The 12,914-nt window shown below is 40.1% G+C and overlaps 5 protein-coding genes and 2 long non-coding RNA genes across 8 annotated transcripts; 3 read left to right on the plus strand and 4 right to left on the minus strand.

The window, feature by feature from the left end:
- Nucleotides 1-335: 335 nt before the first annotated feature.
- On the minus strand, nt 336-3,530 carry LOC135436732 (uncharacterized). Its single transcript, XM_064694426.1, has 6 exons — nt 3,233-3,530; nt 2,887-3,144; nt 2,669-2,809; nt 2,469-2,608; nt 2,274-2,404; nt 336-2,215 (listed from the first exon to the last, which is right to left on the minus strand). Exons 1-6 carry the CDS (start codon nt 3,482-3,484, stop codon nt 1,737-1,739), a joined length of 1,401 nt encoding a protein of 466 aa, XP_064550496.1. The 5' UTR covers nt 3,485-3,530; the 3' UTR covers nt 336-1,736.
- A 369-nt stretch (nt 3,531-3,899) lies between these two features.
- Nucleotides 3,900-5,184, plus strand: Vps24 (vacuolar protein sorting 24). The gene is made up of 3 exons (XM_064694433.1): nt 3,900-4,057; nt 4,181-4,421; nt 4,481-5,184. The coding sequence occupies exons 1-3, from the start codon at nt 4,013-4,015 to the stop codon at nt 4,864-4,866; spliced, it is 672 nt and encodes a 223-aa protein (XP_064550503.1). The 5' UTR covers nt 3,900-4,012; the 3' UTR covers nt 4,867-5,184.
- A 286-nt stretch (nt 5,185-5,470) lies between these two features.
- On the minus strand, nt 5,471-7,275 carry ea (easter). The gene is made up of 4 exons (XM_064694431.1): nt 7,050-7,275; nt 6,585-6,781; nt 6,333-6,522; nt 5,471-6,280 (listed from the first exon to the last, which is right to left on the minus strand). The coding sequence occupies exons 1-4, from the start codon at nt 7,108-7,110 to the stop codon at nt 5,550-5,552; spliced, it is 1,179 nt and encodes a 392-aa protein (XP_064550501.1). The 5' UTR covers nt 7,111-7,275; the 3' UTR covers nt 5,471-5,549.
- A 130-nt stretch (nt 7,276-7,405) lies between these two features.
- On the plus strand, nt 7,406-9,368 carry LOC135436740 (uncharacterized). Of its 2 annotated transcripts, none has more exons than XR_010437582.1 (3): nt 7,406-7,420; nt 7,477-8,136; nt 8,716-9,368. It is a non-coding gene; the product is annotated as an uncharacterized LOC135436740 (long non-coding RNA). The 2 variants fall into 2 exon arrangements; XR_010437583.1 differs by having other exon boundaries at nt 7,410-7,424.
- LOC135436739 (melanization protease 1) lies at nt 7,422-11,051 on the minus strand. Its single transcript, XM_064694434.1, has 6 exons — nt 10,551-11,051; nt 9,382-10,140; nt 8,559-8,661; nt 8,226-8,398; nt 8,056-8,160; nt 7,422-7,961 (listed from the first exon to the last, which is right to left on the minus strand). Exons 1-6 carry the CDS (start codon nt 10,609-10,611, stop codon nt 7,573-7,575), a joined length of 1,590 nt encoding a protein of 529 aa, XP_064550504.1. The 5' UTR covers nt 10,612-11,051; the 3' UTR covers nt 7,422-7,572.
- LOC135436741 (uncharacterized) lies at nt 10,702-11,133 on the plus strand. Its single transcript, XR_010437584.1, has 2 exons — nt 10,702-10,754; nt 10,877-11,133. It is a non-coding gene; the product is annotated as an uncharacterized LOC135436741 (long non-coding RNA).
- Nucleotides 11,134-11,229: 96 nt separating this feature from the next.
- On the minus strand, nt 11,230-12,674 carry LOC135436737 (uncharacterized). The gene is made up of 2 exons (XM_064694432.1): nt 12,181-12,674; nt 11,230-12,115 (listed from the first exon to the last, which is right to left on the minus strand). The coding sequence occupies exons 1-2, from the start codon at nt 12,418-12,420 to the stop codon at nt 11,516-11,518; spliced, it is 840 nt and encodes a 279-aa protein (XP_064550502.1). The 5' UTR covers nt 12,421-12,674; the 3' UTR covers nt 11,230-11,515.
- Nucleotides 12,675-12,914: the final 240 nt, after the last annotated feature.

The raw sequence follows: 12,914 nt of genomic DNA on the forward strand, positions 1-12,914 counted from the left end.
AGAATTGTTTATGTACGTAAAATGTATTTGCTTACAATTATTTGCTGAACTTAATTAACATTTAAAGAACAGTGCATAAACAAATTAGCTTTAGTCAAAGATAATGCCACTCGTGAAGATCCGATGTTTAAAGCAGTCGCATTATACAATTTCCGGATCTTCATGCCACGAAACAAGCACAATTTTTGTCGCTCATTCGAAATTGTAGAGTTAGTGCTAATGAAAATAGAAATACATGTACATCGAAGGATATGTGCAAACTGGTATATAAGTTGCCTGTTTTAAACAAAACGAACACAATGTATGTTTAACTTAAAGTCAAAACAGTTCACAAATTGTGGTATTTGCTAAATTTTAATAGTTGGGTTGGCTTATAAGTAGGCGTAGGAGTTACAAGTCTATTAGACGGTTAAATAGTTTCGCGTCGTTTTGCTGTTGTTTGATATTAAAAGGGCATTAGTTTTTTAAATTTTTGTATACCCTATTCAGCTAGGAGGAGAATAATTCCAATTAACTGCTGTTAAACTAATGTAATTTTTTGCCAAATTCGTGGCGAACATGAAACAAGACAAGTAATTATATTAATTATGACTTTGCTCATTTCTTATGCACACAGTAAATACACAATAAAAATGCCACTTGATCGTTGTTTGGCACTAATTTAAATAAATAGTGATCAGCTAATAAAAGAAAACATACACACGCATATAAAAAATATAACATAGTACATACTTATCTACTATATTGTTGAATTTGTGTAGTGAAATTATTAACCAAGATTTTGATAGCGGACCAATTTGCGTATAAGATTTCAGAAATCAATTTAGATAAATTCTCTTAGTTTGCCATAGAAAACAATGCATAAATAGTATATTATATATAATTCTAATGCCAGCCTTAGTTAAATCTTATGTATGGTTAGCATTATCCTGCGTGCACTAGGTTTTTGCTTAGTTTCCCTAGATTTAATTAAGTTTGTTGGGCTCTTGACAGCGAAACTGGTTATGGCTTACATGTACGTGCCGTGTATTGGAGTACAATATAATACAATACATAAAATGGATAATTAGTTGCATAATAATATTAAGGAAATGTAATTTATATGTAATACAGCATCAATATGTATATGTAATATGTAATTCAAAAGTATAATTTAAAATACAACGAATGAATATATTTACACCGAATTATTTTTAATTTTTTTTATGAATATACATTACAATATAATTATTATACACACAACATATTAGTTGTATATTGAGCTAGTTTATTCATGATGAATATTTTATTACTGCTTACATTTCAAATATGCAGCTAACACAGACAGACACACTCAATGCTAATAAGATGTTGTAAATATGAACAAAAAATTCAGCAATTGGCATAATTGGTATATGTATATATACAGGTAATATATACTGATAATATATATACAGTTTTGGAGTGGCCGAAAGCAAAATATATACATGTAATAATAGACAGTTTTGGGAGGCCTATTAATGACACTTAAAAAATCTTATTGTTGGAGATTTAACTTATAATAATTATCGTGCAAAAATTAAATAATTACACGCAAAAATAATTAAAATAAAGAATAATTTAACTACGAAAAATATCAGCTGGTAACAAAATTATCTTTGACTGTAAAAACTTATGCCAATTAATTGGTAAAAAAAAATATATAGATCATCACGAACATTACACATAATACAGCTTAAGAAATATATAGCCAAACATTAAAAACTATCAATATGATCATCATCTTGGTTATCATCAACAACCGTAAAACCAGCTTCATGTGCGATGTCAGCTGAGGAACTACTGTTATTGGGATTATCGTTTGAAATTGGCTTTAAATTTAGTTTGCTTTTAGTTTGTGCTTCTTGTGGCGTTTGTGGGGGTGCTTCCAGTGGTTCCAGCAGCTCTTGGACACCCGACGGGGATATTTGTAGTTGTTGTTGGGATTGCGTTATGCTTGAAGTGCCTATGACATTTAACAGCATCTTAAGGTTTTCACCCGACAATCGATCTTCAGTTGTTTCATTTGCCAAGGCTTGTTGTTGCGTTTTTGTAGTAGATGCAGACGATCTGCTATGCACGAGTCCAATCCACGCCTTGGGGCTTATGACGTATTTGAAGGTTAACTTCAGTAAGTACCCAATCATGCAGACCAGTGCAAATGGAGCAATCAAGTTAAATGGAAATGATAATCCAGCTGCGGAAAAAATCCGTTAGAGTAAAAAAGGTTTATAAGACATTTTTTTAATACTTACTGGTTAAACTCGTCATGGTGTGAGTTGTTTTTTCTAGTATCAGTTCTATTTGTTTGAGGAATATGTCACTCGTATACATAACGAAAACGTGATCTGGTCGACAATAAGGCATATTTAATTTGCTTGATTTTCTGTAATGTGCATCAATTATATGCTTATTTTTAATTCAAAAAGATGAAAATAAATGGTACTAACAAAAGTTTCTGCTTTTGTTGCGCCTCTGGAGACTCGTTGAAAAGATAGCCAAACATACGTGAAAACCATGTTTTTTCAACATCATCCGTGGGCTTCTGATGACTTTCAATTACATCAATCAAAGCCTCAACTTCTAGTTTCTAAATGAAAGCAATCTGAATTCAGTTAAATACGATATATTTGTATTTTGTACGACATACCCTATTGCACTCCAAATAGGTTACAAAGTAGCCATACAGGAAAATGCCGCCAAGAATAATGGCTATGGCTGAAAATCGAAATCGTCTGTGCACAATCCACCCGGTAGTAATTGTGAGCAGCACTGTAAGCATAAATCTCACCTGGCAAGACAAGTTTTTGTTTGTATAGTACATACCAAATAAGTATGTGTATCGAGGCCAATAATGGCAATGCTCACCTCGGATATGTTGAGTAACTGTATAAGATCCTTGAATATGTCCATAACAAGCGCACGCACTCCCATTCCTTGTTGCCTGTAGGAATAGTCGTCGTCAGCCTGATCGGTCGACAGGGGCACATCTCTTGCCTCATCCACTATTTTCGTGAGCATGATATCAAGGTCACGCACATCCTGGACTGTTTCAAGCTCATCGACTTGTGACGGATTTAATGTAAATAGCAGCGATCGTTTAAAAAGTTGCGACGTTTTGCCATACTGAAATGTTGTAAAAAGTTATCTTTACAAACACCGACAATATGACGTCATATGACCATATTTAACAACGAAACGCCCGTGTACTTACCTTCAGTCTTTTGCGACTGAATAAAGTATTGACAAACTTTTTGAAATACGTTAATGCTAATTGATCTTCTATGGTTGCCAGTGATTTCTCTGCTGGCACCTGGGCCTGACATTGGCAGGAGTCTTCCCCTGGGTTATTAAATTGCGCTGATGTCAGTTCCGACCATGCATGTGGTTCAACCCAGTTGTCCTGGTAACAACACACATTGTGGAATAACAATAATAAACAACTAACTATTGCATTTGACTGCATTGTTTTTTTTTTGTTTTTTAATTATCAAAACTATAACAAAATTAAGCAAGAGTTAAACAAAATTAACAAGCCGAACACACATGATCACGATTGCGCGGTTGCAGCATTAGTGTTAAAAAGTGCCAACTTCCACAACTAGTACGGTGATCATATGAGCAAGCCGTTTATTGCTTGAACGAGTTGTTTGGTGCGAAGCAGTTCACGACTAACAATAAATATCGATAATAAATTGTGTCGGTTTTTGTTAAACATATCTTAAACTAATATATTTTATGGTAACACTTAAGTAATTATAAAAAAAAAATAAACCGAAAGGGGATATTATGTATGAATTTACAATAATGCGCTACCAAAAATATATTGAAGCTGCATACACAGCCTAAGCAAGCCTTGCCAGACTGTTTAAAATGAAATATAAACATTGGAAGAATGCTGCCACATTCAGAACAAAAATGACTCACAAGCAGTGTTAAGCTAAATAGTTTAAACAATATTATTATAACTAGCGAACCGCTATAAAAGTGCGAAATGGGCTTATTTGGCAAAACCCCCAGCAAAGACCCCAAAGAGCAGGTGAAACGTCATTCCGTTATGGTCAATCTTTTGCGCGTTAACAAGGCCACTTGGCAAAAAAATGATGTCATGTTCCAATTGTTTTGATTCTCGTTTTCAACATCTGTTTCTCCGCAACCGTAGGTGCAAGAATGGACGCACAAAATACGAAAAGAGGGTAATCAGCTCGATAGGCAGATACGCAGCATACAGCGAGAAGAGGACAAGGTGAAGCGCTCTCTTAAGCAGGCCGCCCAAAAGAACGACCGAGACACCTGTATCATTCTCGCTAAGGAGATAGTGAATGCGCGGAAAGCTATAAATCGTATTTACACATCTAAGGCGCATCTCAGTTCCATACAGATGCAGATGAAAAATCAATTGTGTACGTAAAATCTGCCACTGCAATGGATACATTACCTGACTTATGCTCTCCCGTTTTAGCTACTTTGCGGGTTGCTGGCTCTTTGCAGAAATCCACGGAAGTTATGCAGGCCATGCAGAGTCTTGTGCGATATCCGGAGCTGGCAGGCATTATGCGGGACATGTCAAAGGAAATGATGAAGGCAGGCATTATCGAGGAGATGCTGGATGAGACCATGGACTCGCTGGAAGAGTCTGAGGAGTTGGAGGAGGAGGCAGCAAAGGAGGTTGATAAAGTACTCTGGGAAATTACGGACGGCAAACTGGGAGAGGCTCCATTGCCACCAGAAGCAACGCCAGCAGACAAAACACCAGCAGCTCCGTCCCGAGTTGCGGTCGAGGACGATGACGACGAGGGTGAAGAGCTTGAGGAAATGCAGAGTCGCCTGGCTTCGTTGCGCTCATAAATTAATTTGCAGTAATAGAGCTGTATACGTAAAGCAATGTTTAGATTCGAATTTGGAAAATTTGGCTTGTGATTATTTATCATAGCACCTTGCGCCCCACGAAAATCCAAAATAATACATACTCCGGAACCCGACAGTGAATTATATAAACCAAAATAACAGTGAAAATCTATTAACAATTTTCGTAAGCTTAAGGTATACAATGTATTGGTTCATATTATGTTGAGCTGCACGTGTTTTAACGTTAAATTTAACAACTTTTACATATTATTTATTGCATAATTTAAACTTGTATTAAAAGTAATAGAAGACACCTAAGTTTATGGTTGGATTATAAGCAGGTCTAAGTATAGAGTATTCTACGCAGAACGCAGTTTAATTATCCCATACCTAATATGATATATGGCATATGTCACATGGTCTTTAGAGCAGTCTCACAATATTCGATATTGTAAAGCATAACCTTAGGCTGAACTGTTAAATAAATTTCCCCACAAAAGGAACAAGTCTTGCACACTGTAAATATGATATGACGCTCCTCTACCAGGAACTATAATTATACTTCTTGGGGATTGGCAATAGCTTCTTAGAATTATTAGAAAGGTTATTATTTTTCGGCATGGTCTTACCCTTGACTTCCGCTTGTCTTTAATAACAACTAAATTTAAGCTATTGAAATATTTTCATTGCTCCAGCGTAGACTGAATCCAGTCCACATAAGCCCCAACTCGACTGTATACGCCTGGCCAGCCGTTTAAGCCACATGGCGTGGGCCCAAATGAAACAACGCCTGCCAGAAAATAGTAAGTGTTCACTTTGTTTGTGTCCAGGCCAATAAGCGGGCCGCCAGAGTCGCCGCGACACGAATCTACACCCTCCATGCCGCCGGCGCACATTTGCGTATTCTCGAGCACAATGCTCTGGCGACTATAGACGGACTGGCATTCTTCCAGGGTGAAGCCATCCACAGCGGCCTTTAGCTTCAAATTGCTAGCCGATAACTCTTCTGTTTTACCCCAGCCGGCTACATCCATTGAGATGCCATCGAATGTAGCTGAACGCAGATTCGTGTCCAACGGCAAGCAAATGGGACGCACAAAGTCGGTGTACTCGATTTGGCGTGCCATGCGCAGCAGGGCTATATCGTTCACTTGATTCTTGGAGCCTGGATCATACGAGGGATGTGGTATAGCGCGTTCCACCGGCACATCCATATGCGGTGGCGCGCAGTCCTTCATGCCGCGCACGTCGACTTCACAATCCGGATCGGTGGCAGTGTCCCACTCGCCTAGACGCACGCCGGTTAGACGCCAGTCGGCAGGCAGGGATCTACCATTGACACAATGCGATGCTGTCACCACGTACCGAGTGCTGATCAGTGAGCCACCGCAATGGTGACCTTTGTTGCCGCTGCCTTTAAAAGCGAAAACATTTAACTAGAGGTCTCATATGTGCGGATCAAATACCTTTGGTGTACTCGATCAGCGCCATCCAGGGAAACTCGTCGATCTTTGTCTTGACGCCGCCATAAATGCGATTCGATAGTATATTTCCGCACTGGCCCGGTAGAGGTAATAAGTTTGTGTTCGTCTTATTTGCGGGCGGTCGTGCTGTAGTTGCCGGCGTGCTATCCCGATAACGATCCGGACAGCAAATCTGTAAGTTGTGCAATTGCCCAATTAGTCAAACATTACTTTATCAACAATTTTACAACTTACCAGAACCTTCTGATTAAAATAGCCACACTGGCTGCGGCTAAGATATAGTTTGTCGGCGTCCCGCAGGGGTGTCGTTGTCAGTACTCCATATAGATACTTGCAATCCTCGAGATGGATGCAGAGCGCACGCTCCCGGTTGGGCGTAATGCAGCGGCCATAGTTGGGCACTTGGTTAGCCTCATTGGGAAAATAAAATTCTGCGTTGAAATCAAAAACAAATAATCAAAAAAATTGTATAATCGTATCGTAAGAATGTATTGAGTATTTAAATTAATAACTTTTATTTACTATCGGCTATAGAAACTGGTTTTTGAATAGCTAATCTTGCGAGAGATGTGAAGGCCCCCATATATACATACATACAAACACGCCTATTTATGTGCATAATTCATTATTCTTCGCGCTTCCATAACGATTCTATAAACTTTCCTTTTGCTTGTCTATTTATTCATATATTTTACTTACGCGCATTTGCCAAATTTACACTAAAAACCAAAATCGCACAGGCTGTAATTATTTGAAGCATCTTTACATTCGGTTAAAACGTCGTCAATTATTTTGCAATGTATGTATGTTGTTTTTCTTTTTAAATATCTTTCATAAGTACACGCCGCAATTAAGTAAATATGATGACTAAAACGGAATCTCGGCAAAACTCCAATCAGCCGTTAATTACAGTTGGAGAGGTCAGAGCAAGGCTTGGCGCACGACTGAGACGCGGCAGGCAATGAGCACAGCTTAACAGAGAACTTTGCCGAGCTTTGGCTTGAGCTTTTTGTTGTTGTTTTCTTGTCTGCTTTGAATATTAAGTGATAACAACATTCAGCTTAGATTCTGCAAGTATTTTAATATCTTTATTTTATTTATATTTTTAGTATTTTTTTTTGTATAGGAATAATACACAACGGTGTTAGTTCTACATATGTAGATATTTGGCTTTGGCGTCGAAAAGCTTTGGATAAAGTCGTGCCCCACGCAACTCTCCCGTTCATGTATTCAGCATTGACTTTGGAGATTCGCTATTGATGCTATCGAAAATCCAGTTCATGTAAGAGCTGACAGCCGTATAAACGCCCGGTACGGTGGTAACGCCGCATAGAGTTGGTCCAAAGGCGACAATCCCTAGCAGCGTATAACGCCCATCGGCGTTGAGTATGCCGGATGTGCCATCGTCCATGAAGGGACCGCCACTGTCGCCGCGACAAACATCGTTCATGGGCTGGCCCTGGGCGCACAGATGGCTCGGCGTGATGACAATCGGCTGCTGGAAGTTCTCGCTGAGCGTGGCATAGGTAATTGCGCAACTGGTCGTATTGACTATGGGCAATCTTATGAACCTCACAGAGGCTGTGCTGGCTGGGCTGCTCGAAGTATTATCTGTAACGGAGTAGGCGAATTAATCAGTATATACATATGTCGTCTGCTAACTGTTTTCATTCTATTCCGTTTATTTAATATTTTAACAACATACTCTCCATTTTTGTGCTCCAACCAGCCACCACGCCCATTTGCCCGATCAATCTATCTGCGAGAGCTGCTGTGCTGTTCAGAGGTAAGCATATTGGTGTGAAATTACCTGGAAAAACTCTAGAATGTACCGATTCTATATGTCGGCTGGGGGCGTGTGAAATCTTAGCTTACTCAGGCTATTGTTTAGGCTCAGCAGGGCAATATCATTCGCATATTTTGGTTGATCGTAGTTCGGATGCACCAGCACGCTTACAATATCAAATATATTTGGCCGACTGCAATTGGCTGCGTTTGGGCTGCAGTCCTGCGCGCCGGATACATCATCGCCGATACGCACCTGAAATCTTTAAATGGGTTTTGAAGGGGTGGGGCATAAAAATAAAGATTAAAGCTCGTGTTTGCTTGAAAGGCTAAAAATCAATTTACGATATTTATCTTTTTTTAGTAGAAAGTATAAAATGTATATTGCATTTCGAAAAATATTGAACAATTAGTTTCACTTACATCTGCAGATCGCTCACCAAGTTGACAACGCAGTGAGCGGCGGTGACAACATAATTATCGGAAATGAGGGAGCCCGAGCAGCGATAGCTGATGCGATTGTTGGCTGTGAACAGAATTGACAAAATAAATTAATCAATTACTTTTAATATTATTGCAGAGCTAGCAAAATGAGTAAAGGATGCCCCTGTAAAAGTGCGTCCGACTTAAGTACTAGTTGCGCTTACTGTCCTCCGGGCAAGGTTCCATATGTTCAGAATGATATTGGGAGCCAAGATCAAACCTATGGCGATTCTGGAAGCTATCAAAATTACAATCAATACAACAACCCTCCCTATAATAATAATAATCAATATAATAATCAATATCCATACAATAATCAATATAATAATGGCCAAAATAATAATTATCCATATAACAATCAAAACAATAACTATCCATATCCGTATAATAACAATCAATATCCTGACAATCAATATAACTACAGCCCGTATGGGCCAGCTAGCGAGTATTCCTATGGAAGCAACAAGGGGGGCCAGTTTACAGACGAGCCGCAAGGATTTGAACTTAGCGAAGGCGCGGTTTCACTTCTCAAGGCAGTTGCTGTTTTCTGCACTGGTTGTTTTCTCACCATGAAGATGACTGGTGTGGCAAACGAGCTGGGATAAACTGTTTTTTAAACTGTTTTGTTTTGTTTTGTGCCTAAATGTATTCTAATCCAAGGACGAGGACCATCTCCGAAAATACCACACACACTTACGAATTTATACACAAATTTCAATTGGATGTCATTAAAAATTGTTGCGTTTAAAATTGTGCTACTCACTGCGATTGCGGTAGGCGATTCGGGCGAACCACGGATATTGTCCGGGGGCAACCTCGTCACCTCCCAAGAGACGTGTGCTCACACTTATCCCACAATTGGGTGAGTTCATGCGCGCAGCCGGCGGCAATGTGGCCGTAGGCGTGGACATGGGCGTCAATGTTGTGGTGGGTGCTGTGTCACGTATAACCTGTTCCTGGCTTGCATCGGCCATTAGCTCGCCTTGTCCTCTTATCTCGATCGATTCCTGAAAACGCAAATCGCCAGGAAACACAATCGGTTTATCTGCAGGCTTTGGACGCGGCGCTTTCTCCATGGGCTCAATCTCGTGATCAATGTGGTATTGAAAGTGATGACCGCTGCCAAATCCAAACGGATGATCATCATAATCATCTTCAATTGGCTGGGGACAGTTGCGTTGCGCCTCGAAATCCCGATAGTCATGCAAACGCATTTCGGTCTCGTGTGCCACAAATCGATTGAAGCTATAGTTGAATCTGGGATTGCGCTTTGAGCCACTCGAGCTGTCCCAGACCCAGCGATCATTGGGCGCAAATCGCGAACTGCGACTGGTATGCGGAGATGCCGCCTGTTGCTGCGGACAGCAAGCGAGCGGATCGAGACCATGAAAACCACAGCCGGCTGAATGAACCATGGCGAACACAGACGCGCGCTCCTCTGGATTGTGACTGAGCAAAAGTCGACGAAAGGGCACGCAGTCCTTAATGCGTATGCAATGACAGACACTGGCGGGACAAACGTCTGCAAAAACGGGATTTGGTAACAAGTGAGCGCACGTGCAAAAAAAATAATCAAAAAAAATGTTTAAACAAAAATCAACCAAATAGCCAAGGTCAATATCTGCAAACCAGAAGTGCCCAAACCGCCAAGACTTGAGCCCAAACAAAAGTCCGGTTCAGCAATTACTGAGTCACTTTTGCCATCGTTTTCGTAATTATATTGTAGTAGTTTATTGCCCTTCGCTTTGCGGCTCGAAGCATGATGTTAGCATATTTGCTTGGGGAATTTCTAGACATTGACCTTGACCCAGTGCCGATTTGCGCCAAAGATGACGTCTGTTCTTTTGCTTTCAATTTGATATGTAATATACTAATTGTTCCCATCTCTGCGTTACTCAAGTTTGTTGTTTAAGTCGTTGGTTTTGTACTCACATTGAAAGCACAATGTGCTAATAACTGTAATGCATATTAACTTCAGCAACAACAAATGCATTTTGAGCTTTCGTTAAACCAGCTGCTTCAATTGATCCCGCACACACACACTCATACACACACACACTCGCGCACTCTTTAACTTGCGCACAATTCTTAACTGATCATTGAATGCCCGACGCGAACACAACATTTGTCGTCGAGGTGCGAAATAAAATTGAAATAAATTGGTTCAATATCTGAGTATATCTTATTTCCATTTCCATTTCGACGGCGGAGCGCTGCTTTGTTGTTTTTGCCTTTTTAATTTTTTTTATTATCAACAGCGAATCAAAACAAAGAGGGAGCACAAAAACAAATTATATGCCCCAAAAGCTGAGCTTATGAAATAGCAACCACTACACATGTATGCAAAGAAACACACACACACACACAGACACGTCTTATTGTAGGCCGATCTGGGCAAGGCAAAGCCAACGAGCGATCATAACTGGCCCGACATCCGAGTGGCACTGGCACCTCGTGCGTAAGTCAAAGTGCCGGCAACGCAATGTGTTGCTACACACATGCACACACACACACACACACACAAAAGAAAACATGTTTTTAAATACTGCGATGGCCCATTCTCAGCCCAGAGAGCGAAAACCTTTTAGATCCTTAAAAAGACGTTACATAGTTGCACTCAATTATGTTTGTAAATATATTTTGATCATATGTTGTACTTAAAATATTACTAACATATTTAGTAAGTCTGCTTAACGTTAATACAAATGCACATGACATGAAATGAACTTTAGCTTAAAATATGTATAAATTCTAACTTTCTAGAAATGTGTATATATGGAATGTATTGATTCTGATGGCGTACAATGCTATGCGTATGTGGTGCCCAACTGCTCCAATAAGCCTTCTTTTATTTCGCTCGCTTGCTCTCATAACAAGCGCCACAAGCAGCCGTGTATCTATGCCACCGGGACTACCTCTGGCGCGGCAGCAACAGAGACAATGACACTGGCTGAAACGTTATTCTCGACCTGTTCTACAGGTTCGATGCTCGGTTGCGACTGCTGTAACTGCTGCGACTGCGACTGCTCTGTTGGGGACGTATTCACCGCAATCGTTGTCACTGCAGCCGACGACGCATAAATGCCATTTGTATCAGCATTGCAATCATTGCCAGCGAGCTGGTCGTCATCATCATCAACTGGCGTTTCTTGACGCAATACCGCTGCTAAATGGTTATCATTAACTGTCTCCAAAGTCTGGTCAATAACATCGTTAACTGCAGCTGCTGCTGCTGCGACTGGCGCTGTCAGTGTTTCCATTGTAGTTGGCAATGTTTCTGGGTCTACCGTCGTTTGCTCCAATTCAGTGTGCCCGTTGCCGCTAGTTCCATTTACATTTAAAAGAACAGATACGTCACCATTGTGCATAGAATGTGGTGTTTTCAGTTCATTGAGGATTTTCTCTCCCACTTTTGGGTCCATTTCGTTGATTTTCTCTTGCAGTTGAGATTTGAATTCAATCGGCCATTTGGGACTCCATTGACGAAAAAGTTTAATCTGTTACAAAAATAATTTCAAGTTAGTAAATTCAATTTTATAACTAAGATTTTTTTAATAGTTACGCGGCATTGAAAAAGACTCATGGGCTTTTCCTGGACACTTGACGTGGCCAGGGAATTGACGACGCCATTTACATAGGTACTACCACCACGTCCATCTTCGCCTGCGTTATCAGACGTGTCTCTTGAGAGATACTCCACCATCACATAGACGAAATCATCGCGTTGCAGCTCGCTCCATTCGTTAAACCATTGAATAATATAACGGAACTCGCCGTCTACTGATAAATTGCTCATAGACATTTTTGCTTATTTTTGTGATGCCCACTTTCTCACACTGAAACACGCCCGCACAAGCACTTTTAAATGGTCAATTTGCAGTTGAATTTGTGAGCGCGACTGATGTTTACTGAAATTCTGGTTGTAGTTAACTGATCCTAGGTTCTGGTTGTGTGTCGCAATGCTGCTATTCGCCTGATAGTTTCTATACTCACAACAACCCGTTTCTAACTTTTCTCACCGCTTGATTACAAAGCCCAGCTCATAACAGCTGTTGCGGCCTATGGAGCATATCGATAATCTGATATGCAGCGTTGTGCAGCACCTGCATCTGTTCTAAAGAACAGATTAACATATGAACAAATATAATGAACGCAGTGCCCTAGCATTATTTTTATACATTGCCAACTTAAAATTATAACTGCGACATGTCACTTAAATACACCGTTATGCTACACTTATATATAATTATTATATCTTCGAATTGAGAAAAGTCATCTGAGTTTTAAAATTTAAGT

This window comes from Drosophila montana, unplaced genomic scaffold (genome assembly GCF_035044405.1).
Source record: "Drosophila montana isolate Dmon_TW-CO22-7 unplaced genomic scaffold, ASM3504440v1 contig_3733_1, whole genome shotgun sequence".
In the NCBI taxonomy this organism is placed as follows: domain Eukaryota; kingdom Metazoa; phylum Arthropoda; class Insecta; order Diptera; family Drosophilidae; genus Drosophila; species Drosophila montana.

Excerpts from the sequence above, each read along its gene's own strand:
- Vps24 (XM_064694433.1), top strand. The coding sequence starts at position 4,013 with ATGGGCTTATTTGGCAAAACCCCCAGCAAAGACCCCAAAGAGCAG. Across the intron at positions 4,058-4,180 it reads GCAAAGACCCCAAAGAGCAG|GTGCAAGAATGGACGCACAA; the intron begins GTGAAACGTCAT and ends CCGCAACCGTAG. Across the intron at positions 4,422-4,480 it reads GCAGATGAAAAATCAATTGT|CTACTTTGCGGGTTGCTGGC; the intron begins GTACGTAAAATC and ends CTCCCGTTTTAG.
- LOC135436732 (XM_064694426.1), bottom strand. The coding sequence starts at position 3,484 with ATGCAGTCAAATGCAATAGTTAGTTGTTTATTATTGTTATTCCACAAT. Across the intron at positions 3,145-3,232 it reads TCAGTCGCAAAAGACTGAAG|TATGGCAAAACGTCGCAACT; the intron begins GTAAGTACACGG and ends ACAACATTTCAG. Across the intron at positions 2,405-2,468 it reads CAACAAAAGCAGAAACTTTT|AAAATCAAGCAAATTAAATA; the intron begins GTTAGTACCATT and ends TGCACATTACAG.
- ea (XM_064694431.1), bottom strand. The coding sequence starts at position 7,110 with ATGCTTCAAATAATTACAGCCTGTGCGATTTTGGTTTTTAGTGTAAAT. Across the intron at positions 6,523-6,584 it reads ATTTTAATCAGAAGGTTCTG|ATTTGCTGTCCGGATCGTTA; the intron begins GTAAGTTGTAAA and ends CACAACTTACAG. Across the intron at positions 6,281-6,332 it reads GCTGATCGAGTACACCAAAG|GCAGCGGCAACAAAGGTCAC; the intron begins GTATTTGATCCG and ends TCGCTTTTAAAG.
- LOC135436739 (XM_064694434.1), bottom strand. The coding sequence starts at position 10,611 with ATGCATTTGTTGTTGCTGAAGTTAATATGCATTACAGTTATTAGCACA. Across the intron at positions 8,161-8,225 it reads GAGCCTAAACAATAGCCTGA|GTAATTTCACACCAATATGC; the intron begins GTAAGCTAAGAT and ends GAGTTTTTCCAG. Across the intron at positions 7,962-8,055 it reads TTGGAGCACAAAAATGGAGA|ATAATACTTCGAGCAGCCCA; the intron begins GTATGTTGTTAA and ends ACTCCGTTACAG.
- LOC135436737 (XM_064694432.1), bottom strand. The coding sequence starts at position 12,420 with ATGTCTATGAGCAATTTATCAGTAGACGGCGAGTTCCGTTATATTATT. Across the intron at positions 12,116-12,180 it reads TGAGTCTTTTTCAATGCCGC|ATTAAACTTTTTCGTCAATG; the intron begins GTAACTATTAAA and ends TTTTTGTAACAG.